Source organism: Hyla sarda, chromosome 4, assembly GCF_029499605.1.
Source record: "Hyla sarda isolate aHylSar1 chromosome 4, aHylSar1.hap1, whole genome shotgun sequence".
NCBI classification, from domain to species: Eukaryota; Metazoa; Chordata; class Amphibia; order Anura; family Hylidae; genus Hyla; species Hyla sarda.
In genome coordinates, this window is record NC_079192.1 from 69,478,231 (window position 1) to 69,502,385 (window position 24,155).

At 46.4% G+C, this 24,155-nt stretch overlaps 1 protein-coding gene across 1 annotated transcript in view; it reads left to right on the forward strand.

The window, feature by feature from the left end:
• SNRNP200 (small nuclear ribonucleoprotein U5 subunit 200) overlaps positions 1 to 17,614 on the forward strand; it is an 83,437-nt gene extending 65,823 nt beyond the window's left edge. Inside the window, exons 29-45 of the mRNA XM_056571354.1 lie at positions 5,494 to 5,667; positions 6,070 to 6,230; positions 8,065 to 8,292; positions 8,466 to 8,657; positions 12,850 to 13,028; positions 13,114 to 13,265; positions 13,571 to 13,679; positions 13,759 to 13,867; positions 14,024 to 14,213; positions 14,312 to 14,476; positions 14,570 to 14,691; positions 14,814 to 14,957; positions 15,039 to 15,215; positions 15,321 to 15,481; positions 15,732 to 15,813; positions 16,011 to 16,103; positions 17,219 to 17,614. Of these exons, the coding sequence (XP_056427329.1) occupies positions 5,494 to 5,667; positions 6,070 to 6,230; positions 8,065 to 8,292; positions 8,466 to 8,657; positions 12,850 to 13,028; positions 13,114 to 13,265; positions 13,571 to 13,679; positions 13,759 to 13,867; positions 14,024 to 14,213; positions 14,312 to 14,476; positions 14,570 to 14,691; positions 14,814 to 14,957; positions 15,039 to 15,215; positions 15,321 to 15,481; positions 15,732 to 15,813; positions 16,011 to 16,103; positions 17,219 to 17,362 (2,582 nt within the window). The 3' untranslated portion in view covers positions 17,363 to 17,614. The remainder of the gene's footprint in view (positions 1 to 5,493; positions 5,668 to 6,069; positions 6,231 to 8,064; positions 8,293 to 8,465; positions 8,658 to 12,849; positions 13,029 to 13,113; positions 13,266 to 13,570; positions 13,680 to 13,758; positions 13,868 to 14,023; positions 14,214 to 14,311; positions 14,477 to 14,569; positions 14,692 to 14,813; positions 14,958 to 15,038; positions 15,216 to 15,320; positions 15,482 to 15,731; positions 15,814 to 16,010; positions 16,104 to 17,218) is intronic.
• The last annotated feature ends 6,541 nt before the right edge of the window (positions 17,615 to 24,155 follow it).

The window sequence follows — 24,155 nt, forward strand, 5'->3', positions numbered from 1 at the left end:
CAGACAATACAATTAAAAGCATCTTTGGTTCAGTGTCTATATTTGATACGCATAGTCAGGGCTGTGGAGTCGGACATAATTTTGGGTACCTGGAGTCCGAGTCGGCAAACAATTTAGATTGGAATAAAAAAAAAAGCAAGTTTAAATGTCCCAATTCACAAAAAGTTATAATTAATGAATTTTCTACTTTAAGAATAAAGACCAATGCATGCAGTGCCTCACGTAACCACAAAACAAACATGTTAGGTGACTGTGAAGAAGCATGCTTTTCATGTGCTTCACTATATGGCATGCAACGCACAATTAGGAGCGGCAATACTTATACTTTCCATAGTGTTGTGTTCTGCTGTTACAGGGAACCCATGGGTAACCTAGCCTCTCACTGATGAGGGATTAAGTAAATATGTTTTTTGCAGGACTAGAGACACTTGTATAAGTGAATGGAGGGTCAATAATTCAAGATTGAAGCTGTAAACCATTGGAAAAACTGCTGCCATTCAGCTAAGGCTATAAAAACTTGTAAACTCGATTGTTAGCTTTAAAGGGGTTCTCCGCCCCTAGACATCTTATCCCCTATCCTTTGGATAGGGGATAAGATGTCAGACCGCCGGAGTCCCGCTGCTGGGGACCCCCGGGATTGCCGCTGCGGCACCACGCTACCATTACTGCACAGAGCGAGTTTGCTCTGTGCGTAATGATGGGCGATACAGGGGCTGGAGCATTGTTACGTCACGGCTCCGCCCCTTGTGAAATCATGGTCAGCCCCCTCAATACAAGTCTATGGGAGGGGGCGTGGTGGTCATCACGCCCCCTGCCATAGACTTGCATTAAGGAGGCGGGCCATGATGTCACGAGGGGCAGAGCCATGACGTCACGCTAGGGGATAAGATGTCTAGGGGCGGAGTACCCCTTTAAACTTTAAACATGACTATGGGATTCTACTATGGAAATCATGTTTTATAATAAATGCCCCTTCCTGGATCCTCCCACTGCCCTATCTTCAGCAGCAGATTAGCACACAAATTGTTCAATACAGTAGACTGTTGGCTTCCCAGCCAGTAGTCCTGTGGTAATGGCATGTATGTTGCCTTTCTTTCTTTCAAGGAATGTATAAAATACATTCACATATTAATACAGAGGAGTCGGGGAGTCTGAGTCGGAAGTACAGAAAACTCCAGAGTCGGAACATTTATCTACAGACTCCACAGCCCTGCGCATAGTAGCACCCCCTGTTGATTCATATTGGCTGAGCCCACTCACTTGTATGTGTGCAATCTTGGTTTCTCAGTACTATCAAGCGGTATCCATGTCTGTGTCCCTACGTATGTTAGGTCCCTCGGCACATGTAGAGTTCACCTTCCCTTCTTTCGGTGAGGTGTGCTTTGGACCTTACTGTAATCTTGCTTCCACAGGTTTGTGGTGGTTGAGCACCTCTGTTCTGGCATGGGGCCTGGTGGGGCGTCACAGACAGTTCAGCGGCACGGTCAGTGCCTGAGTTTCATCTCCACCACCCCTTGTTATCCCCTCCACTAGGGGGACTATTTTGTACTACTACTACTAGTACTTTATAGGTAGGATATCTGGCTGGGCTTTTGGTTTTAAACTGAGAGCATTCAGTAGAGCTTTTCGCTGTCTCTGCCTGTGTGCTTACTGACCACTATTGCAGCCTGGCCTTCTTCCTTTTTTTTTTTTTGGTTATCTACTGCTGCTCAAGCAGCCTTTGCACTCACCTCTGTCTGAGGGGTTTCTGCTATCATGTGTGACTCGGCGACAGCTGGTCTAGCCGCAGTCTGTAATTTGGGTCCTGCCATTGCTCTCCTCCCCCCCTCTGCACAATCTCCCTGGTAGGGTGTGTTCCTCCTTCCCTTGACTGTATCAGTAGCGCTACACTGACTCCACAGTTTTCTAGAGTTAACTTTCTGTGCCCAGAGCCTGGGAGTCCCAGCCGGGTTCCCCTTCCGTTCTTGTCCTGACGGGTTGTTGCTTCTGAGTGCTCTGGTCCGCTTGGACCACTGGGGCCCAGGACTGGATGGTCTCCTTGTCTTGGCCACTATCCTGGATAAGGGTTTTGGGTGTTCAGATCTTTTGTCTTCCACACCAGGCCTCTCTAGAGCCAGTTTCTGTCTTTTTTTTCTTTTGTTGTGCCGTTTTCCATTTTTGTTTCCCTGCCAGACTAGCCCTCTGTTTGGTTCTGTGTTCCTTTTAGAGTGGATTTCCTACCTCCTTCCAGGATGGTCCCAGCCCTTCTGGCTTCCTACTTGACTTTTTCTGGTATCTCTGAGGACCGTAGGTTTAGAGTCCCTGCGAAGGACGGTCCCTTCCTTTTGGCTGCCCAGTCAATCTCCATGGCTGGGGGATCTTCTGGGAGCTCTGTTTCTAGGCCCCCAATTTTCTCTGGCCTGGGGTCTCATCCACAGGCCTTACGGACAAGTGGGTTCGGTCTTGGTACTGATTACCTTTCGCTCGTGATTATTCCCACCCTAGGGGACTGCTTTGGTAAGTCCCATCAGTATAGGTGTCCCCCAATGAAGAGCGACCAAGAAAAGGAGATTTTTTTTGTACTCGCCATAAAATCTCTAAAAGCCTCGTAGCCTTCATTGGGGGACACTGCACCCAATCATTTCTTCATTTTTTTTGTTCAGATATTCTTTTCTGGTTATTGGATTTTATTTTTTTTTATCCGGGATTCTTTTCTAGGGTACTTCAGACATATTTCTTGTTGGCTTCTCCTACAGCTTTGTGACAACTGATTTCCTCACTAACAGTGGGTGGGTATGTCCTTCCAGGGAGGAGCAGACTTCTTTTCCTAGTGTCAGCGCCTTCTAGTGGAAAGAGCATATACCCAATCAGTATAGGTGTCCCCCCAATGAAGGCTACGAGAAATCTCCTCCTTTTATTGTTTAGGTTGTTACGGTTGTGACCAAAAATTTGTATTTTAATTTTGTATTTTTTTAATGTTAAAAGGTAGAATGAGAGAAAAAGTTATCATTTATATTAATTTATTTTTATGAATTATTATTTTTTGTATTACTAGTCCCACAAGGTGAGCCTTGTGCAGTATATTTAGCTTGTCGGTATGATGCGGACAGGCAATGTCCCCGGCCATGCTGCACATCATTTGCTGTCCAGCCCCATAAGGTGTTGCTTTTTTAACTGCTGTAAATCCTGCTAAATCATAAAAGTAGCATTAGCAATCTGTTCTTGTGTTCCTGCGTCCATGGTCCTTTGCTTGTTCATCCAGCTTCAGTGTGATGACTTGTAGACATGACTTTTCATCACCACAGCCAATCTGACCTTAGTAGGGTCGTCGCTGCAGTGATCACATGGTGACACCATGTTATCGTTGGACCAGATAATCAGAGACTGATGTGGCATCAGAGAAGCATCGGCATGAGAGTAGCAGGTGTAAAGAAGAGTGTTACTCCTTTTGTAACATTATAGGCATGTCAGCTGTTAGTAAAAATAATGGGACTGGACAACAACATTAACCGGTTGCCGATTAAGGAAGGGCTCATCCTGAGACGGCAACCATTGTATGACGCGGTCGGCTATTAACCCTTTAGATCGCCGCTATCAAAGTTGACAGCAGTGTCTAAAGGGACATTTAAAAGCTCCCTGGTGGTCCAGTGGGGGGGGGGGGGGTGGTGGTGGGGGACACTTCCGCCCTTAGTTCACCTATACAGTGTACTTCTAGCTGTTTCCCCACTACAACTCCCAGCTTGCCCTGACATCATGTCAGGGCATGCTGGGAGTTGCAGTGGGGAAACTGGAGGCACTCTGTATAGGTGAAAACAGTATCTGTGATGCCCGCAGCTGCCGCACATCCCGCTCCCCGCCGCGCAACCCGGTCCGACCGCAACGTGGTGTGCATGCACCTTAACAGTGTTTCCCAACCAGGGAGCCCACAGCTGTTGCTTAACTACAACTCCCAGACAGCCTTCGGCTGTCTGGGCATGCTGGGAGTTGTAGTTTTGCAACAGCTGGAGGTGCCCTGTTTGGGAAACACTGGGGACCACTCACTCCATGCACTTTTAGTTTGCCCCTTTATGATGTCACGTTTCTACTCCCAGCATGCAGTGCGGGGTGTGTGTGTGTCTATCTGTGCTCAGGAGAAGTGTTGCGGTTTCTGTTCCTCGGAAGACCGGCAGCCATACTCCCAAGCTACACATATAACCGGACCAAACACTCACTGGAGTCGGCGCCGTACTATGGAGTCCACTCTACTAGTCAGTATGCAGCTGGCTGGGCGGAAAACTCGCTCATTGGTTGACAGAGCTGTTAATCACACGCGCTTGGCCCGGGGCTTGGTCATGTGGTGTTTAGAACTCACGGTTTGAATGAAGAGCGCTTGCTCCCGCCTGTCTGACAGGCAGGGAGCGAGCACAACCTGACTGAATTCGGACCGATGGCCGGCCGGCATCGATCCGAATTCAAGCTTGACGTCACGCCAGGCTGCAGCCGGCCACTAGGAGGGAGACCCCCTAGTGGCCGGTTTTTAAATGTAAATTAAACTATTTTAATAAAAAAATAATAATAAATGTATATTAGAGATATGTTGTAGTACATAAGTACTACAACATATAAAAAAAAAAAAAAGTTTGGTGACAGTGCCCATTTAAGGGGACTAAAAGTGTTAAAAAAATAAAAAAAAGAGAAAAATAAAAAAAGGTTAAAAACACACCCTTCCTTATTAAGTTTAAATCACCCCCCCCCCCTTTTCCCAAATTCCATATAAAAAATATGTAACAATAATAAAAATAAATATGTGGTATCACCACGTGCGTAAATGTCCGAACTATAAAAATATATCGTTAATTAAACTGCACGGTCAATGGTGTACGCGCAAAAAAATTCCAAAGTCCAAAATAGCGTATTTTGGGTCACTTTTTAGATCATGAAAAAATTAGCCCGATCAATACAAAAATGGTACCACTAAAAACTTAAGATCATGGCGCAAAAATGAGCCCTCATACTGCCCTGTACACGTAAAAATGAAAAAGTTATAGGGGGTCAAAAGATGACAATTTTAATCGTATTAATTTTCGGGCATGTAGTTATGATTTTTTCAGAAGTACGACAAAATCAAACCTATGAAAGTAGGGTATCATTTTAATTGTATGGACCTACAGAAGAAAGTGTCATTTTTACCAAAAAATTTACTGTGTAGAAACGGAAGCCCCCAAACTTACAAAATGGTGTTATTTCTTCAAATTTGTCGCACGATTTTTTTTTTTCGCTGTCGTTTTTTAGGTAAAATTACTGATGTCGTTACAAAGTAGAATTGGTGGCGCAAAAAATAAGCCATTTTATGGATTTTTAGGTGCAAAATTGAAAGGGTTATGATTTTTAAAAGGAGGATAAAACGAAAGTGCAAAAACGGAAAAACCCTGCTTCCTTAAGGGGTTAAGCAGCAATATCCCAGACACATGAATGTTACTGTTTTCACTATTGAACTAGGATTAATATTTGTTTTTTGTTTTTTTGTCTCTGCAGCCTGTGAAACGCAACTTCCTGTCTCTTTCCGTCACTTAATACTGCCTGAGAAATACCCACCTCCCACAGAACTACTGGATTTGCAGCCACTTCCTGTTTCTGCTTTGAGAAACAGCGCTTTTGAGAGCCTTTACCAAGACAAATTTCCCTTCTTTAACCCTATTCAGACTCAGGGTGCGTAGTGTTTTTTTTTTTGTGATTGTCCATACTTTTGAGATTCAGTGTGTCATGAAGATTGTGTTCTTCCTGCAGCCTCAGTGGGCCCACATGGATATTTATTGTTTACCTCCTGTAATGGACATCTTTACATGTAACCGTAGGTGGTGGTTATGAGCAGAGAAGATTTATGTTAACAAAAATGGTCTTCATTTTTCACTGATGAATTTCATTATTCTCCTGACTGTTGGAACAGCCAGCTTATCCGGTGGTTCATTTGTAATGTGCAGTTTGGGTTATTGGTTTATTGAAATCAGTGTAATTATCTTAAAATTTTTAATAAAATGTCACCTTCCTTGTATTGATTGCGTAGTAAAATAATTTACATTTAATGTCTTCCTTCCCTCTTTTTTCACTTAGTATTCAACACTGTGTATAACAGCGATGACAACGTCTTTGTGGGAGCTCCTACAGGTAGTGGGAAGACTATCTGTGCCGAGTTTGCCATTCTTCGTATGCTGTTGCAGAACTCAGAAGGTCGCTGTGTTTACATCACTCCCATGGAGGCTCTGGCTGAACAGGTAATTCCAGTAGCACAAAAACCTTCCACATCACATTCAGATATGATTAAACATCATCCTTTGGTGAATTATTTTTCTGGAAAACTGCATCTTAAATTATTTTTTTTCTCCCGGCTCCACTTGCGCAATCTCTGGTGTCACATTCTCATGTACATCAGCAGGGATATGGCCCCATCCCTTCCCAAGTTCCCCAGATGCTTGTTAAAAAGATTTCTTCATGGTTCTATGTTAGAGCCGCAAAGAATTTATTACAGTTTAATTTGCAGTGCCAGTTATGGTCACTTACATCACTATGTCTTAACATGGGAGTTTTCCTCCTCCTTTTCTCCCGGATGCTCATTTTTGCTATAGAAGTGGGCACTGACTTTTATGGTACACAGGTGACTGACTCCTGAGTAAAAATAATAATTTAAAAAATAAGGTTCAAATGGTTTCTATTATTCTGGCTGGCAGCAGGATACGGTAAAACATGAACTTGAGGGGATGTCAGGAACTCTGATCACTTGATTTTCAGTGCTAGTCTTGGGCAGTAGAATTGGACTTTTAGCTTCACCGACACTGTCAAGAATCACAGGAGCATGATTGATAACATGTTTCACCCTGTAAAAATTTCTGCAGATGCCAATGGCTGTTTCTACAGTATGTGTTTGGGTTTCTGCAAGTCCGTTTTGCAGATAACTTTAAAACTTTTCTCCTAAATGCCCTCCTAAAGCATTCACTTTTCTCTGTTATGAAGCTTCTGTGTCTTCCTTTTAAATTTGTCCTAGCTGTACCTATGTATATTTATATTGAGTAGATATGCAGTTTTGAGCTTCCATTTATGACTTATACAAATTTACATTTTTTTTTTGTTTGTCCCACTAAGACTTTAGTTCTGTTAAACTGTGTGTCTGCCCCCTTGAATTTCTTCTAGCATGCATTATGGTAATTTTTAGTAGTGTTTTGACTTCAGTTTTGAGCAGTAGGTAGTAAGTAGTAATGGTATGTTCTATCAAAAACTTTTCCATCCTCCCACTAAAGTTCCCTGCCTTTTACTATGAGTACCACAGGGGTATTACTTTGTATTCATTTACCTTAAATCCTCTTCTCCCTTTCAGAAATCATTTCTAAAGATTTTACTTTTGTTTCTTGCAGTAATTGGAGTTTTGTGTATGTTTGGTGTTTCAGTTCTCCGGAGGAATCTGTACATATTTAATCTGTCCTCCGCCCACACAGTCACTCAATCGACTGCATTATCCCATTACTCCTTTCTGTGCATTCATTAGCTGTATATGTCAGCTTTTGGATATGATTCATTTATGGAAATCTATGCTAATAACTCATCTATTCACTTTCACAAAGCTACTTTTCAGCTCACGGATGTCAGTATATATCACATTGACGAATATGTAAGCTAGGAATCTAGCGACATGAGTTTTAGTGATGACTTCTTTTTACCTATGTCCTGAGGAGTGATGTTTTGTTGGAGATGTAGTTTTCAATGTCCACGGAGCTTAAATTAATGTTTAAGTGATACATGGTCTGACCTGGTTCACCTGATATTGAGCCACCTCTGGTTAGCAGCTCTTGTCTCAGATTTGTAGAGTTGGAGAGTCCATAACATTCATATGGACATATGGAGGTTGCTAAAATTAGTCAATTCAAGTAGTAGTAAATATTAAGAAAAGACAACAAAATATTGCATATACTGAATGACATGCACAAATATGTATATGTCATATTTGTGTGTGTGTGTGTATGGAATTGTCCCTGTGGAAAGCAAGAGGAATTTACCGTATAATTGGAGACTGTGTGCTTTCTAACCGGTTCTTTCGTTTTCTGATTTTTCATGTAGGTGTTTATGGATTGGTTTGAGAAGTTCCAGGACAGACTGTATAAGAAGGTTGTCTTGCTGACTGGTGAAACCAGCACTGATCTGAAGCTTCTTGGAAAAGGGAACATTATCATCAGCACACCAGAGAAGTGGGACATCTTATCTAGACGCTGGAAGCAACGTAAAAATGTTCAAAATGTCAGCCTCTTCATTGTAGATGAGACTCATCTCATTGGTGGAGCCAACGGGGTGAGATGATCTCTGCCAAGACTGTACTACTTCCAATTTCTTAATATTTTTCCTACATTATTATGTTGTACATTACATTTTCAGAGTTGTCAATCATTTTCACCTTTTTGTATGAACATTTAAATTTAGCTTAATAGGTTACTATAATACACTACATTTCTTCTTGCCTACAGCCTGTGTTGGAGGTTATCTGCTCCCGTATGCGCTACATCTCCTCCCAGATTGAAAGGCCAATCCGCATTGTGGCTCTCAGCTCCTCTCTATCTAATGCCAAAGATGTGGCTCACTGGCTTGGATGCAGTGCTACAGCAACTTTTAATTTCCACCCTAATGTGAGGCCTGTACCCCTGGAGCTACACATACAGGTAAGATTTTTGCATGAAAAATGGCCGATATTTCTAAGTTATCCACAAATGTTAGCATTCATTAGAGAACTGGATTTCCAGATGACAAAATATAAAAAATGCATGAAACATTAAAAAAATAATTCTTCTCAAAGCTTTCTGGCTAAAAGGCAGGAAGAATGAGGAGACTTAAATTTTTCTTCTCTTATTCTCTTTGCCATTGAACGTGGGGGATGGCTGAATATATTTAAGAATAGCAGAATGCTTTAATGTATAAAGATGCGGAATTCCGGCCAAATGATGTGGAAATTCTGCATGAAAATTCTCAATTTACGTAAAATGGGGCTTTGCTTTCATTGCTTTGGTGTAGGACCTTTCTTTATGTGGAATGTGGAAAAGTAGAATTTTGGCAAAAAACAAAAGAAGGCTGGCTCCTCCAGGATATACCTGCCTTCTGGCTCTGAGCAACTCAGTTTGTCCCAAAGCAGGAGGAGAGCCAGCCCAGAAAAAACAGTCGAACACAACATCCATAAAAAGGAACCGACCAAAAAAGGGGAACACCACCGCCCCAGAAGGGTGAAAACCAGCTGGCCGCAAACAAAACAATGGGTGGGTGCTGTGTCCCCCAATAGAAGCTCAGAGAAAGACAATTTACGTTAAGTCCAAAATTCTACTTTAATCGAGTGCTTCATTGGGGGACACAGGACCATGGGACGTCCTAAAGCAGTCCCTGGGGAGGGCAAACCAACCCCTGCAGAAGAAAGCTCAGGCGGAATCTCGAACCTCCGCTTGTAAAACCTTGTGGCCCAGGCCTGCGTCGGAGGATGCAAAACTATGCACCCTGTAAAACTTGGTAAAGGTATGCAGGGACGACCAAGTCGCGGCCTTGCGAACCTGCGGAAGGGAGGCACCTGACCCTTACAGCGGTACGCCTCCGAAATGGCGGAACAGATCCACCGGGAGATCGTGGACTTTGAGGCCGGGAGTCCCCTGCGCCTCCCCTCGGGGAGCACAAACAGGGAGTCACTACGCCGATAGGGGGAGGTGGCCGACAAATAGGTCCGCACGGCCCGGACCAAGTCCAGCTTATGAAGCCAGCGCTCTCTCGGATGGGAAGGTGACGGACAGAAGGAGGGCAACACTATGTCCTCGTTCAGGCGGAAGGGAGACACCACCTTAGGCTGGAAAGAGGGCGCCGGCCGAAGAACCACCTTGTCCCGGTGAATCACCAGAAAGGGGGAGCGGCAGGAGAGGGCGGCCAATTCTGAGACACGGCGAAGGGACATGACCACGACCAGAAAGGCCACCTTTCAAAAGAGAAAAAACGTAGAGGAACCTGAGCCCAGAGGCTCAAACGGAGCGCCCTGAAGGACATCCAAAACAAGGTTAAGGTCCCATGGTGCAGTGGGGGACCGAAGAGGGACCTCGTGGGCCACGCCCTGCAAAAAGGTGCGAATATGAGGGTTAGACGCCAGAGGGCGCTGGAAAAGGACAGACAGGGCCGAAACCTGCCCCTTAAGGGAACTGAGGGCATGGGGCATATCCAGTCCAGACTGTAAGAAGGACAGAAGATTCGGCATAGAGAAGGTGGGAGAAAGGGAACGGGCCTCACAACAGCAGAAATACGTCCGCCAGTTGCAGTGGTAAATCCTGACGGACGAGGGCTTACGGGCACGGAGCATAGTCCGGATAACGCGGGAGGGAACCCCCCCCCCGAGCCCTCAAAACCCCGGTTTCAACCGCCACGCCGTCAAACACAGCGGAAGTCATTTGGGGTGGCAGAGGGGCCCTTGGGAGAGAAGGTCGGTATGGTCCGGAAGGCGGAAGGGAACATCTGCCACGAGGCTGACCACGTCTGCATGCCACACGCGGCAGGGCCAGTCCGGAGCCACTAGAATGGCAGAGACCCCCTCCGCTTTGAGCTTCCGGACGACCCGAGGAAGAGGTGGGAAGGGCGAAGGAGGTCCAGGGAACCACCAGGGCGTCCACTGCGAGCGCCAGGGGATCCCAAGACCTGGACACAAAGAGAGGGACTTTCCTGTTCTGACGTGACGCGAACAGGTCCACGTCCGGCGTTCCCCACCGACGGCAAATCTGATCAAAGACCTCCGGGTGGAGAGACCATTTGCCCGGATCCGCAGTGGCGCGACTTAGAAAGTCTGCCTCCCAGTTGTCGATTCCGGGAATGTGCACGGCCGAGATGGCCGGAACCTGAAGTTCTGCCCATTTGAGGATCTTCGCGACCTCCCTCATGGCCGCCGAGCTGTGGGTGCCCCCCTGGCGGTTGATGTCGGACATTGGGAAGCACTAGTAAGTCAGACAATCCACAGACAAGGAGTAATCTCACCCAGGTGCCTGTGTCCGGAGAGGGTCCTGAAAACAGCTGGAAGAACCGCAGTGGGACGGCAGAAAACAGCCGGCAGAGGGAAGCATTGGACCACTGTGAGGCAGGAAGAAGGGGAGGAAACCCCCCCCCCCCCCGTAGCGCGCGCAAGGCCACCTCATTGGGCGACACCAGAAGTACAGTCCCCTGTGCTGCGCGCACTCCCAGGTGATAGGAGGAAGGAGCGCACGCTGAGAGCAGAAGACGCGGCACCGCACCGAAGATTGCAGGCCCGAGCCGCGGACTCAATTAATGACCTGCCCGCATCCTCGGCCTGCAAGAATCAGGGGCGCAGTGCCAAGAAGCCAGCCGGGCGGCGCAGGCCGAGAAGCGCGCCACCCAGAACAAGCCCCTGAGACAAGCCCGCAGTGAAGTCGGGCTGTGCGATGTGCGCGCTGACAGAAACCCCGCCGAACCCGGGCCCCGTAGGTAGGAAGACTGCGGCCATGCTACAGGGAAAACTGTAAGTCGCACGGCTGCAGCGGAGGTAGAGAGGGTTAACCCCTAAGGGACCAAAGCTACCCCTCCCCTCCAGCAAGGATGCAGGGCCGCAGAGGAGGAGGGGAAAGGGGAGATTAACCCCTAAGAATCTAAAGTTAACCCCCCTCCAACCGGAATGCAGGGCCGGCATGGTAGGGAGGGAGGTTAACCCCTATGCCTGTGCCGGGCTTGCGGGTCCCCGAAGTACAGTTAACCCCCCTAGGTTGAATTGGCCCAGCTACTGCCCCCTCTGACCCCCAGTCAGGGGAATAGAGACCCCCTGCCCATGGAGAAAGTAGGGGTGGGGGAGAGAGATACTTACCATGAGAGACCACCATACTTACCCAGGGGGATCTACATACTCAACCAGACGTCTTCGACCAGCTAGTGCCACCTGCCTTTAGCCGCCATGGCGAACAGGGGCGATTGGGGGACCCGGACCATAGGTACACCACCTGGCGCTGGTTGTTGGCGAGGAGGGGTTAATGGCCCATCCATGATGCACCGTGCCCCTAGCTCGCATGTGGGGGATCAGGCAGCGCCATACTCCTGTCGCCCCACGCTAGATTAAACAAAAAAGGGAGAGAAAGTCTATACCTGAGACTAGGAAAAAAACAAAAGAAATAAGACCAGGTCTGGAGAGCTCCAGACCTGTGTCTAGCCTCCTCTGACACTAAGCTAAAACGGAGTTGCTCAGAGCCAGGAGGTGGGTATATCCTGCCGGGAGGGGCCAGCCTTCTTTTGTTTTTTGCCTATTGTCAGCCTCCTAGTGTCAAGCAGCATATACCCATGGTCCTGTGTCCCCCAATGACGCTCTCGAGAAAGCAGAATTTCTGCAGCGGAATCCCATTGAAGTGTATTGGCACTTAATTTATGCAGGAAAACAATCCATTGTGTGAACATAGCCTTATGGTGGCCATACACTTTCAGTAGCTTTCGACTAAATGCTGGCTCAGTGGCTCAGCTGAGAGCTATTTTTCCCAAGTGCACATGCATTGTTTGGTTCATTCAAGTGTGCATGTGTTCTTAATTGGGGATATGGAATAAGCTGCTGCCAGACAACTTTAGCAGTAGCTTATCTCCCATGAGAACAATATATGTCAAATGAACGTTGGACAAACATCTCCTACATAGTAGTTGACTGGTCTTTAGCATATGATAACTCCCAGTCTATGCTGAACTCATAGAATTTTTATTTGTCTTTACTGTGTTTGTACTAAATATCACCATATGACAGTATCTCTGAAATAACTCTTGTGATATAGAATTACCAAGCTTGGTAAACCTGATGATTCAGACCTTAAATGCCATTTGTAACGCATCCCTGTTCACCCCATGTCTACTTTCTAGGGTTTTAATATCAGTCACACACAAACCAGACTGCTCTCCATGGCCAAGCCAGTTTACCACGCCATTGTGAAGCACTCGCCTAAAAAGCCCATCATTGTCTTTGTCCCATCTCGGAAGCAGACGCGGCTCACAGCTATTGATATACTTACCACATGCGCCTCTGATGTTCAACGTCAAAGGTATGGTTAAAACAAAATGGCTTCAAAGGAGAATTCCCTATAAAATACGCACAGTACTGATGTTGGTTATTGTTTCTTATTTTAGGTTTCTTCACTGTACAGAAAAAGATATGGCACCTTACCTGGAGAAACTTAGTGACAGCACGTTGAAAGAGACCCTTCTGAATGGTGTGGGATATCTGCACGAGGGACTCTCTTCTTTAGAGAGGCGCATTGTGGAACAGCTGTTTAATTCCGGTATTATATCTGTTTTTTTGTAGTTGTTTAAACAGTATATTAATAAAGGTTAAACCTTAAACAGTATATTAATAATCCTAAACAGTATATAAATAAATGTTATACGTTTTATATTAAGTTTTGTACCTTTCCAAAATGCTTTTAGTATCATGTCTTCACAATTTCTGCTGCTGTCATTTGATATCATTCCATGAATAGCTTGTCAGTGGATTTTGTGTCCCCCACTTCAAGCTTACCACTTATTTCCTCCTGTACCATATACAGTTTTGTGTCCCTTAGATAATAATCCTTCTTGTCCACTACAGGGGCCGTGCAGGTGATTGTAGCTTCTCGCAGCCTTTGCTGGGGTCTGAACATTTCTGCTCATCTGGTTATTATCATGGACACTCAGTATTACAATGGAAAGATTCATGCGTACGTATGGCTTATTCTGTAAATGTATTTGCTGTATTATATCTTACCCTCTAATATTTTTTTTTAAATTTTTTATTAGGTATGTGGATTATCCTATCTATGATGTTCTTCAAATGGTGGGGTATGCAAACCGACCTTTGCAAGATGATGAAGGCCGATGTGTTATAATGTGTCAAGGATCAAAGAAGGTGAGAAAACCCTAATGTGTAGAAATATAATGCACCACTCAAAATGTTACTTTAATTTATATCATATATCTGATTACTTATTACATCAGATTTTACATTTAGTTACAATGGCTCCATCAATCTGTCCATGTTTACTCATGTTTTTTCTTTTTCCAGGACTTTTTTAAGAAATTCCTGTATGAGCCTCTGCCGGTTGAATCTCATTTGGATCACTGCTTACACGACCATTTCAATGCAGAGATTGTCACAAAGACCATAGAAAACAAACAGGACGCAGTAGACTACTTGACCTGGACCTTCCTGTACAGGCGGATGACACAGAATCCTAACTACTACAACCTGCAGGGTGAGAATAGAATACATATTGGAACCATTTGTGATGGATCATTCAGCTCTTTGCCTCAGGTTCTGAATAACTAAAGTAATTTTATGGGTATGTTTCAGGGGTGTCTCACAGACATCTATCAGACCATCTATCGGAACTGGTTGAACAGACGCTCAGCGACTTGGAACAGTCCAAATGCATCAGCATTGAAGATGAAATGGATGTTGCTCCTCTTAATCTGGGCATGATAGCAGCTTATTATTACATCAACTACACCACTATAGGTGAAGATAACCGCCTCACTCCTTCCTTATACCCTTGAGGAATACTCACTTGCTCCATACCAAGCTTATTCTTTTTCTACTTTTCTTTCACAGAATTGTTTAGCATGTCCTTGAATGCCAAGACCAAGGTGAGGGGATTAATAGAAATCATCTCTAATGCAGCGGAGTACGAAAGCATACCTATCCGCCATCGTGAAGATAACTTGCTGCGCCAGGTAAGCAAATAGCAGTGTAAATAGTATGGAAAGCAAATACGTTAGACTGGATTTGTTATTGTGATTTGGAAATTGTCTGCGATTATGAAAATATTCTCCCCTTTTACCCTTGCCACCTCCAGCTGGCACAGAAAGTTCCTCACAAGCTTACTAATCCCAAGTTCAATGACCCCCATGTGAAGACCAACCTGCTACTTCAGGCTCACCTCTCCAGAATGCAACTGAGCGCAGAGCTGCAGTCAGACACAGAGGAGATTCTTAGTAAGGTGAGGAATAAGGTAAAAGTTAATGTCTGTGAAGTCCTCCTAGAATGGCCCCACTTAATGTTTTATCTTTCTCTTCCCCAGGCAATCCGGCTCATCCAGGCTTGTGTGGATGTGCTCTCCAGTAATGGTTGGCTAAGTCCAGCTCTTGCTGCTATGGAATTGGCACAAATGGTCACCCAAGCCATGTGGTCTAAGGACTCCTATCTGAAGCAGTTGCCACATTTCACTATTGAACATATAAAGAGGTGTACTGATAAGGTAAATTGTGCTTGTATAGCTGCTAGCCTTTTAGAATGTTTTTCATTCTCACATTGTACAGCTTTCAGGGCACACCAATGATTTCTGATTTATCTCGTAATGCAGGGAGTGGAGAGTGTGTTCGATATTATGGAGATGGAGGATGAGGATCGTACAGAGCTGCTGCAACTCTCAGATAGCCAGATGGCTGACGTGGCCAGATTCTGCAACCGTTATCCCAATATCGAACTCTCTTATGAAGTGGCAGATAAGGAATCGATTAGGAGGCAAGTTCTGAAAATGCGACAATATGTTGAGAAGCTATGAACATGGTTTCCTGGAATGTTCAATATAGCAATGGTTTCTAGCAGTGTAAATAGGAAGTGGTTATTCTGTATTGCTCTTCATAGACATTAGGTCTCTGACAACCTTTTGTCTATGGGGGTATGCTAAGAATCAGCATCAATGTCCTAAGGTGTTAGTTGGCTTTGTTTAGTCTATGCAGTTGTGGTCTAATGTGATTTTCTTTTCTTTCAGTGGTGGAGCTGTGGTGGTACTTGTGCAGCTAGAACGAGAAGAGGAAGTTACAGGACCTGTTATTGCTCCTCTCTTCCCTCAGGTATGTCCTACAGTCTTATATATTATATATATTAAGAGTCTTTGCCAAAAATCATAACTTTACACGCATCCAGCTGAATGTGTTTACTTTGTAAAGCTTGACTTCCCAGCGTGTTTTTCATTCTGTTTGTTTTATTTAGCTAATAATCTACCCCTTTTTAATTAATTTTTGAGTTTTTTACATCTATATCTCTACAGAAACGTGAAGAGGGCTGGTGGGTTGTCATTGGAGATGCTAAATCAAACAGCCTGATTTCCATCAAGAGACTGACACTTCAACAGAAGGCCAAGGTGAGTCTGGGTTATCCATATAGTCTAGAAGAGAGAATAATTTTATCTTTTACTTCCAATAATTTTTCCTGGGAGCAGACATATGAAAGACATTCATCCTTCATGTTATGACAGTGGCAGGCTGTCTGCTTTGACAGCTGGTAGTTAAAGTGGTTGCCTACCTTTAACACTACCTTTTTTTTTTTTTAAATAAACCACCGCAATGTATTACTTACACATACTTTGAGGCTTCACTTCGGCCCTGTTTTCTTTCATCATGGAGTCCCGCTCTGCCCCTTGTCTTTGTATGCAGCCAGGCTTGTCCATCCATGGCTGCCTATGGAGAAGCATGTGCGCTGCTTGCTTTAGCACGTGCTGCTATGGAGGAGGCTTGGTGATGTGACAATGAGTTGTCTGGCTGCATACAGGGACTGAGCGGGAGCGGAACTCCGTGATGTGTGAACAGAGCTGCAGAGAAGGCATACAGTTTGTGCTGGTAATAAACTATACTCACTGAAATGGTTATGAAATGGTTTATGAAATAAGTGTTTAAGGTGACGAGCCCCTTTTAAGTGTCAATAGGCAAATGCAGTCTCAAAGAAGTAATAAATGTTCTTCCTAGTGATTGACAACAGAGTTTATTCTCTGTATATGCAGTCCCTATCCTAGCCTACACAATAAATGCAGGTATATAGAGTTTTATAGTGATCAAAGTTCACTTTAACCATAGGTCATTTGGGTGTTAAAGCTATTATATGGACAATAAAATACTGATATTACCTTGTGAAACCTACCTTGGGTCATGTCGCCACAATAACTTCAGTTTACCAAGAAAAACGTAATATATTTCTATGGGATTACACACAGCTTCATGCGTATGAAATAATTGGATAAAATTAATTAGTCTCCCTGCTTACTAGCATATTGCATGTGACATTGTGCTGTAATCTTGCCTATTATATTGTGTGCAATATGGCACCACAAGATCCTGACCTAAAGATAAAAAGTAAGATACAGAAAATGGCAGCTGCTTGTGTTTTCCAATAGAGTATAAAGCTGAATTGTTTACAGTATTGAAAATGGTACCTAAATGCTGTTGGGAAGTCTAATACCCTTCTTTCTTTTCATTCCCTCAGGTGAAGTTGGATTTTGTGGCTCCAGCTACAGGGACTCACAACTACACCCTTTACTTCATGAGCGACGCTTACATGGGCTGTGACCAGGAGTACAAGTTTAGTGTAGATATAAAGGAAGCTGAAAGTGACAGCGACTCTGATTAAAACTTTACCATTTCAAGGGGGTTGATAATAGTCCATCTCAATTTCTAAGTTACTTAACAATTGAAATGAAGCAACTGTTCACGATTTCTTGTAGACAATGTTATTGTAAATAGGAGCTGTTAAATGTGATACTTGGAAACAGTGTGACACCAGTGAATATGTAATGAGAAGCACAGCAGGGAAGTTATGTAATGACGGAGAAAAATCTTTAAAAGTAATGTTCCTGTTTTGTCAATTCACTAGTTTATAAAATAAACTTTGTTTTTGTATGTTGTGTTCTTGCTTTGTGAAAAAGGATATATATTTTTTGCTTGCCGTAAAATCTTTCTCGAAGGATCCATTGGGGGACACAGACCATGGGTATATGCTGCTGTCACTAGGAGGCTTGACACTATGGCAACAAGCAGTCGGCTCCTCCCAACAGGGTATACCCGCCCACAGGCATCTGAGCTAATCAGTTTGTCCCAGAGCAATAGAAGAAGACCAACAGGTATGGAGAAAAACCACGAACTGTCCGAGAAACCAGAAGAAAAAGTAACTTAACACACCCTTGGACAGAGAACTGAAATAGGAACACCAGCAAAAGGGTGGGAGCTGTGTCCCCCAATGGATACTTTGAGAGAGATTTTATGGTAAGCATAAAAATCTCCTTTTCTCTATCGGCTCCATTGGGGGACATAGACCATGGGACATACCAAAGCCATCCCTTGGGTGGGCAAGGAAACCAGTCAGGTGGATGGCTGGACCACAGCCGCCTGCAACACCTTATGGCCCAGACTAGCATCAGCTGATGCTAAGGTAGGAACCTGGTAGAACCTTGTGAAAGTGTGCAAAGACGACCATTTGGCTGCTTTACAGATCTGCGAAACCTTGTTGCGGAGGGCCCAGGATGCCCGACAGAACGGGTGGAATGAGCCAAAACCCTTAAAGGTGGGATTTTCCCCTTGCAGCGGTAAGCTTCCGAAATAGCAGATCGGATCCACCGAGAAATGGTGGCCTTAGAAGCAGGTTGTCCTTTACGACAATCTTCTGGAAGAACAAAAAAGGAGTCACACTGCCGAAAGGAAGAAGTGACTGAGAGAGAGGTCCTAACAGCCCTCACCACATCAAGGTTGTGGAGCAAACGTTCCCGGGGATGAGAAGGGGCCGATGTCCTCATTGAGATGAAAGGCCGAAACCACTTTAGGTAAGAAGGACGGACCTGGACGGAAAACAACTTTGTCCTGGTGTACAACCAGGAAGAGAGATCGGCAGGAGAGAGCTGCCAGCTCTGACACTCTCCTAATAGAGGTAATAGCAATAAGGAACGCCACCTTCCAGGAATGGAGGTGAAGAGGAATGTCCCTGAGAGATTCAAAAGGAGCGCCTTGCAGGGCACCTAAGACCATGTTTAAGTCCCAAGGGGGAGAAGTGGACCGATAAGTAGGGGCAGCGTGTGCCACTCCCTGAAGAAAGGTCTGGATGTGAGAATTGGACGCCAGATGATGTTGAAAAAGAATGTAAAGGGCCGAAACTTGACCCTTAAGGAAGCTGAGAGCCAACCCTTGTTCCAGCCCCGACTGCAAAAAAAATGAAAGGAGTCGGGGAAAGGAAAACAGGACCAGAGAAAAAGATTGAGCTTCACACCAAGGAAAATAAGACCGCCAGGAGGTAAATCTTTGCAGAGGAGGGCTTGCAAGCCCTGAACATGGTACTAATCACTTGGGAAGTGAAACTGTGGGCCCTTAGAACCGTGGTCTCAACCGCCACGCCGTCAAATGCAGTGACGGTAAATTGGGGTGGCAAAGGGGACCTTGAGAGAGGAGGTCTGGACGAGGTGGGAGGCGCAGCGGTACGTCGTCCAGGAGCCTGACCATGTCGGCGTACCATGCCCTTTGGGGCCAGTCCGGAGCCACAAGAATGGCGGGAACACCCTCTGCTTTGAGTTTCCGCAGGATCCTGCGAAGGGGAGGGAACAGATAGGGTAGGGCAAAGCCCGACCAAGGGATCACCAGGGCATCCACGGCTAGAGCCAAGGGGCCCGGGACTTTGACACAAAAAGAGGAACTTTGTGGTTGTGGCGGGACTCAAAGAGGTCCACGTTTGGAGTGCCCCAGAGGTTGCAGATCTCTGCAAACCCCTCCAGATGCAGGGACCACTTGCCCGGGTCGGCTGAGGACCATCTGAGAAAATCCTTTTCCCAGTTGTGCGCTCCGGGAATATGAATTGCTGAGATGGCCGGAACCCTGAGTTCCACCCAGAGGAGAATTTTGGTTACCTCGGCCATCGCTGCTGAGCTAAGAGTGCCGCCCTGGCGATTGATGTACGCCACACCAGTGGAGTTGTCTGACTTGACATGAACAGGGCGCCCCTGAAGGAGCTCCCAATGAAGCAGGCAAAGATAGATTGCCCTAAGTTCTAATATGTTGATGGAGAGAAGGGCTTCTCGGGAGGACCAAAAACCCTAAACCATCCGATCCCTGAAAACACCTCCCCAGCCTGACAGACTGGCATCCGTTCTGACAACTTGCCAGCGGAGGGGCAGGAAGGAGCGCCCCTGAAGAAGCAGGGGGGAACAAAGCCACCATAGAAGGGACTGGCGAGAGAGAGAACTATCTTGCGGTCGAGAGACAATGGAGACCTGTTCCACCAGGAGAATCGCCAGTTTGAGGTCGGTAATGAAACTGGGCAAATGGCACGGCCTCCATGGCCGCCACCTTCCGACCCAGGACTTCCATGCAAAAGCGAATGGAAACTGGTGCAGGGTTCGAAGTAATTGAACACCTGACGAGAGAGTCAGCCGTTTTTCCGGTGGGAGTCTAATTCGGGCAGAGGCCTTGTCGAACTGGAGCCCCAGGAAAACCAGTGACTGGGTAGGAGAGAGGTTGGACTTGTCTTGATTGACCAGCCAACCGAAGCGAGACAAGGCCTGGAGGGTAACACCAAGACTCTCCAGATTCTGGGCCCTGGTTGGAGCTCTGATCAGGAGGTCGTCCAAGTAAGGAATCCCTGAGACACCGCTTGTCCGTAAAAGGGCTATCACAGGCACCAGGACCTTGGTAAAGACCCATGGAGCAGTGGCCAGACCGAACGTGGGAGCAACAAATTGAAAATGGCCTTCGGGAACTGCAAAGTGGAGGTACCGCTGATGACTGGGGAATATTGGAATGTGGAGGTAGGCATCCTTGATAGGTAGGCATCCGAGGAAAGAAACTCCCTTTGATCCATGGAAGCAACTACCGAACGGAGAGACTCCATTCGGAAATGGCGGAGTAGAATATGCTGGTTGAGACGCTTGAGATCCAAGATTGGGCGTACAGAACCGCCTTTCTTGGGGACCACGAATAGGTTGGAGTAAAAACCTCAAACGTTCCCTGGGAGGAACCTGGACAATTACTTCCTGGATGAGAAGGGACTGGAGTGCGCCCCGAAATGCTCTTGCTAGAGTGGGGGGCCGGGAAAGAAAAAAAGCGATCCCTTGGAAGGGTGGCAAATTCCATCCTGTATCTGTTGGCTACCACTTCTCTGACCCAGGAATCCTGAACGTGTGTGGTCCAGGCATCCCAGAAGAGTAAGACCTCCCACCCGAGAAAAATCAGAGGTAGGTTTGCGGGTGCCCGATTTGGCCACTAAACGGCCGGAATGGTTATCCGATTTCCAGGAGGGACTGGTCTGGAAGGAGGGAGCCTTCTTGTCCCGCGAAGGTGCCTGCCCCTTTGTTGGTACTAAAAGTTTGAAAGGACCGGAAAGGGGAGGACTTCCGACGGGAAGTAGCGCTGCGAGCCTAATTCTGAGGTAATAAGGAACTCTTTCTGCCCGTCGCCTCTGAGATCTCATCTAGGTGCTTGCCAAACAGCAGAGAACCAGCAAAGGGAAGTTCAGTTAGAGATTTCTTGGAGGTGGCGTCCGCATCCCAGGCTTTAAGCCACATGGAGCTACGAAGGGCTACCAGGTTGCCTGTGGCAAAGGCAGCACAGCGGGCCGACTGCATGGAAGCAGAACACAGAAAATCTCCAGCTTTGGAGAGCTAGGTCAGATAATTCCTCCGGAGGGGATCCTGAAAGAATTCCCAGGTGGAGTTGGGAAGACCAGACTGAAAAGGCTTTTGCTACCCAGGCAAAAGCAGGAAGAAGGGAAGAACCTGCTACCTCAAAAGCCAAACTTTGCCAAAGTCTCCACCTTCTTGTCCGCCGGATCTTTGAAAGACCACGCATCAGCAAAAGGCAGGGTAGTCGCCTTAGAAAGGTGGGAGACCTTTGGATCCACAGCTGGAGAGGAGGTCCACTGAGCAATGAGGTCCTTGGCGAAGGGATATTGCGCTTGAACCTTCTTTGTTTCCCGAAACATCTGGTCTGGATGCCTCCAGGCGGACTCCAGCAAGGCTTCAAATTCAGCATGAGAGCTTAAAATCTTGGTGCAGGTCGGACACAATGAAAGGAAACTTCTGGAGCTGCATCTGAAGTTCCTGGGTCCTCTAGGTGGAAGGTGTCCCTTATGGCCGAAACCAATGAGTCCGTGTCAGACACATCTGTGCCTCTGAGTCAGAAGCCAAAGCAAAAGCCTCATCTACAAGTTCTCCAGGTGAGTGGGAACGAGTGGAGGCAGCCCTGGAAGAGGGAGATACTGACCTGGTATGCGGGTCTGGGGAGCCAGAGTGGTGACCAGGGGAGAGACACTTGTGGCAAACTGATGCAGAGGGGCGATGCCTGTGAGGGAAGCGCCTGTATCTGCTAGAAGACTCAGTAGATGAGTCGGATGATATACCCCTATTACGCTTGCGAGAGCGGTTAATATAGGTAGAGTGGGTCACTCTGGAGGGTCGGCGTAGGACATCTCCATGGCAGTCACCACAGAACGGGAGACCTGAGCCAAGTTGGAAATCGACTGGGAGAGGGAGGATACCCAGACTGGAGGTATAGCCGAGCCCACAGGGTCTGGAGGAGCATCCGGAGTAGAAATAGCAGGGGAAGCAGTGGTGCTGGCGGAACAAGTGGGTTCAGCAGAACCAGACCTTTTTGTATTACAGCCCTTTGCAGGTATAATAGGTGACCAGGGTCCCAGTTAACTGCTTGGAGGGAGGAACAGGCCTGGGCTCAGACATAGTAAAATGAAACCGTCTCACCCGGTGTCTGTGTCCCCAACAGCGCAGCTGCTGTGAGGAGAACTTCAGTGCGGCTGAGAATGTATGGCCAATGAACAGAGGGGCTGTGATGAAACAAAAACGCCTCTGATTGACCTGATAAACCCTCTGAGCCCGCACAGCGCTAATTGGTGAGGAATTTGCACGTAAGGAAGAAATCCCCGCTGCCATGGGTCACGGAGCTAAAGTCCGTGCAGAGCCCGTGGCCGCATGTCGAGATAATGGCGCCCGCTCCCAGCCCTGAGCGCATATGCGAGCTAACTGGGAAGGGAGCGGGCAAACACACCACCAGCAGCTCTCCACGCTGCCGACGAAAGAACTGTCAGGGGAGCTGCGGCCTTCTGAAGCCGGTGCTCGCATGAAGTGAAAGTCAGCAGCCGCGGCTGCTGAGGGAAAGTAATGACGACGTCTGTAAAGACCAAGGCACTAGACAGTCCTACACCACTGCATAACCCCCAATCCCTTAGTAAAGGAGGGCTCACAGTCCCTCCTGACCAGGCCCCCAAGTCCTCAGTGAAAGAACTGCCCAGGTGAATGAAGAGTGGGCCAAAACTGGGGGTCTCCAGAGGTTGCAAGTCCCCTAACCTGTAAGAAAAAGGGGAGGAAAAAATACCTCAGTCTGAAGAACTTACCTAATGAAGTCTTCAGTCAGCTTTTGTCACCTGCATCATGTCGGGCTGCAAGTGGGAGACTAGCAGGGAGGTAGGGACCCGGACCCATGAGGTACAACCCCAGGTGCTGACCGTTGGCGATAGGGGGTTGACAGTACATCCACGATGCCTGTGCCCCCTCAATCGAAAATGGGGAAACAGTGAACGCTATGTTCCTGAGTCCCCACCTGAAAACAGGAAAGAAAAGGGAGATAAAAATCTAAACGTCCCTACTTGGGACCCAGACCAGCATCTACCTCCTTAAGACACTAAGCTAAAACTGATTAACTCAGATGTCTGTGGGCAGGTATACCCTGCTGGGAAGAGCCAACTTTTCTTGTTGCCATAGTGTCAAGCCTCCTAGTGACAGCAGTATATACCCATGGTCTGTGTCCCCCAATGGAGCCGATAGAGAAAGTACTGTGTGTGTGTATATAATATAATTTCCCTTACGTCCTAACTAGCAGCACAAGTGGGGTGTTCTGCCCGTGTCCTCCAGTACATAGGAAAACACACTCTGGAGGAAGGTGTGCTATGAAAGAGGCAGTAGCCTCAGATCCTCCTCTTTCTGCACTACTATATTTCCTTAAGTATGGCCTTGACAAGGGTCATCATTTATTTCATTAAGTATGGCCCATCCACTTTAAAGATACAAGTTTCAGAACACTTTGTCTCTTTAGGAAGATCTTTGTCGCAAGAACCCCTAATCAGAAGATTCCTCAGGGGAGCTGAAAGACTTAAGCCTAGTGTTCTCAGACTTATTCCCAAATGGGATTTGTCTACTGTTCTTAAGGAGTTATGCTCTCCCCCCTTTGAACCTCTGGAAGAAGTTGACTTTAGGTATTTGTCCCTTAAAGTCACCACCTTATTGACCATAACCTCAGCCAAAAGGATCGGTTAGCTTCTGGCCCTTTTGGCTTTTGAGCCTGTTGAGATATTTTCCTACCTTTTGTTCTTAAGGTCCCAACTTTCTCCAACATCAATCAGACCTTATCCCTACCAGTTCTGTGTCCTAATCCATCCT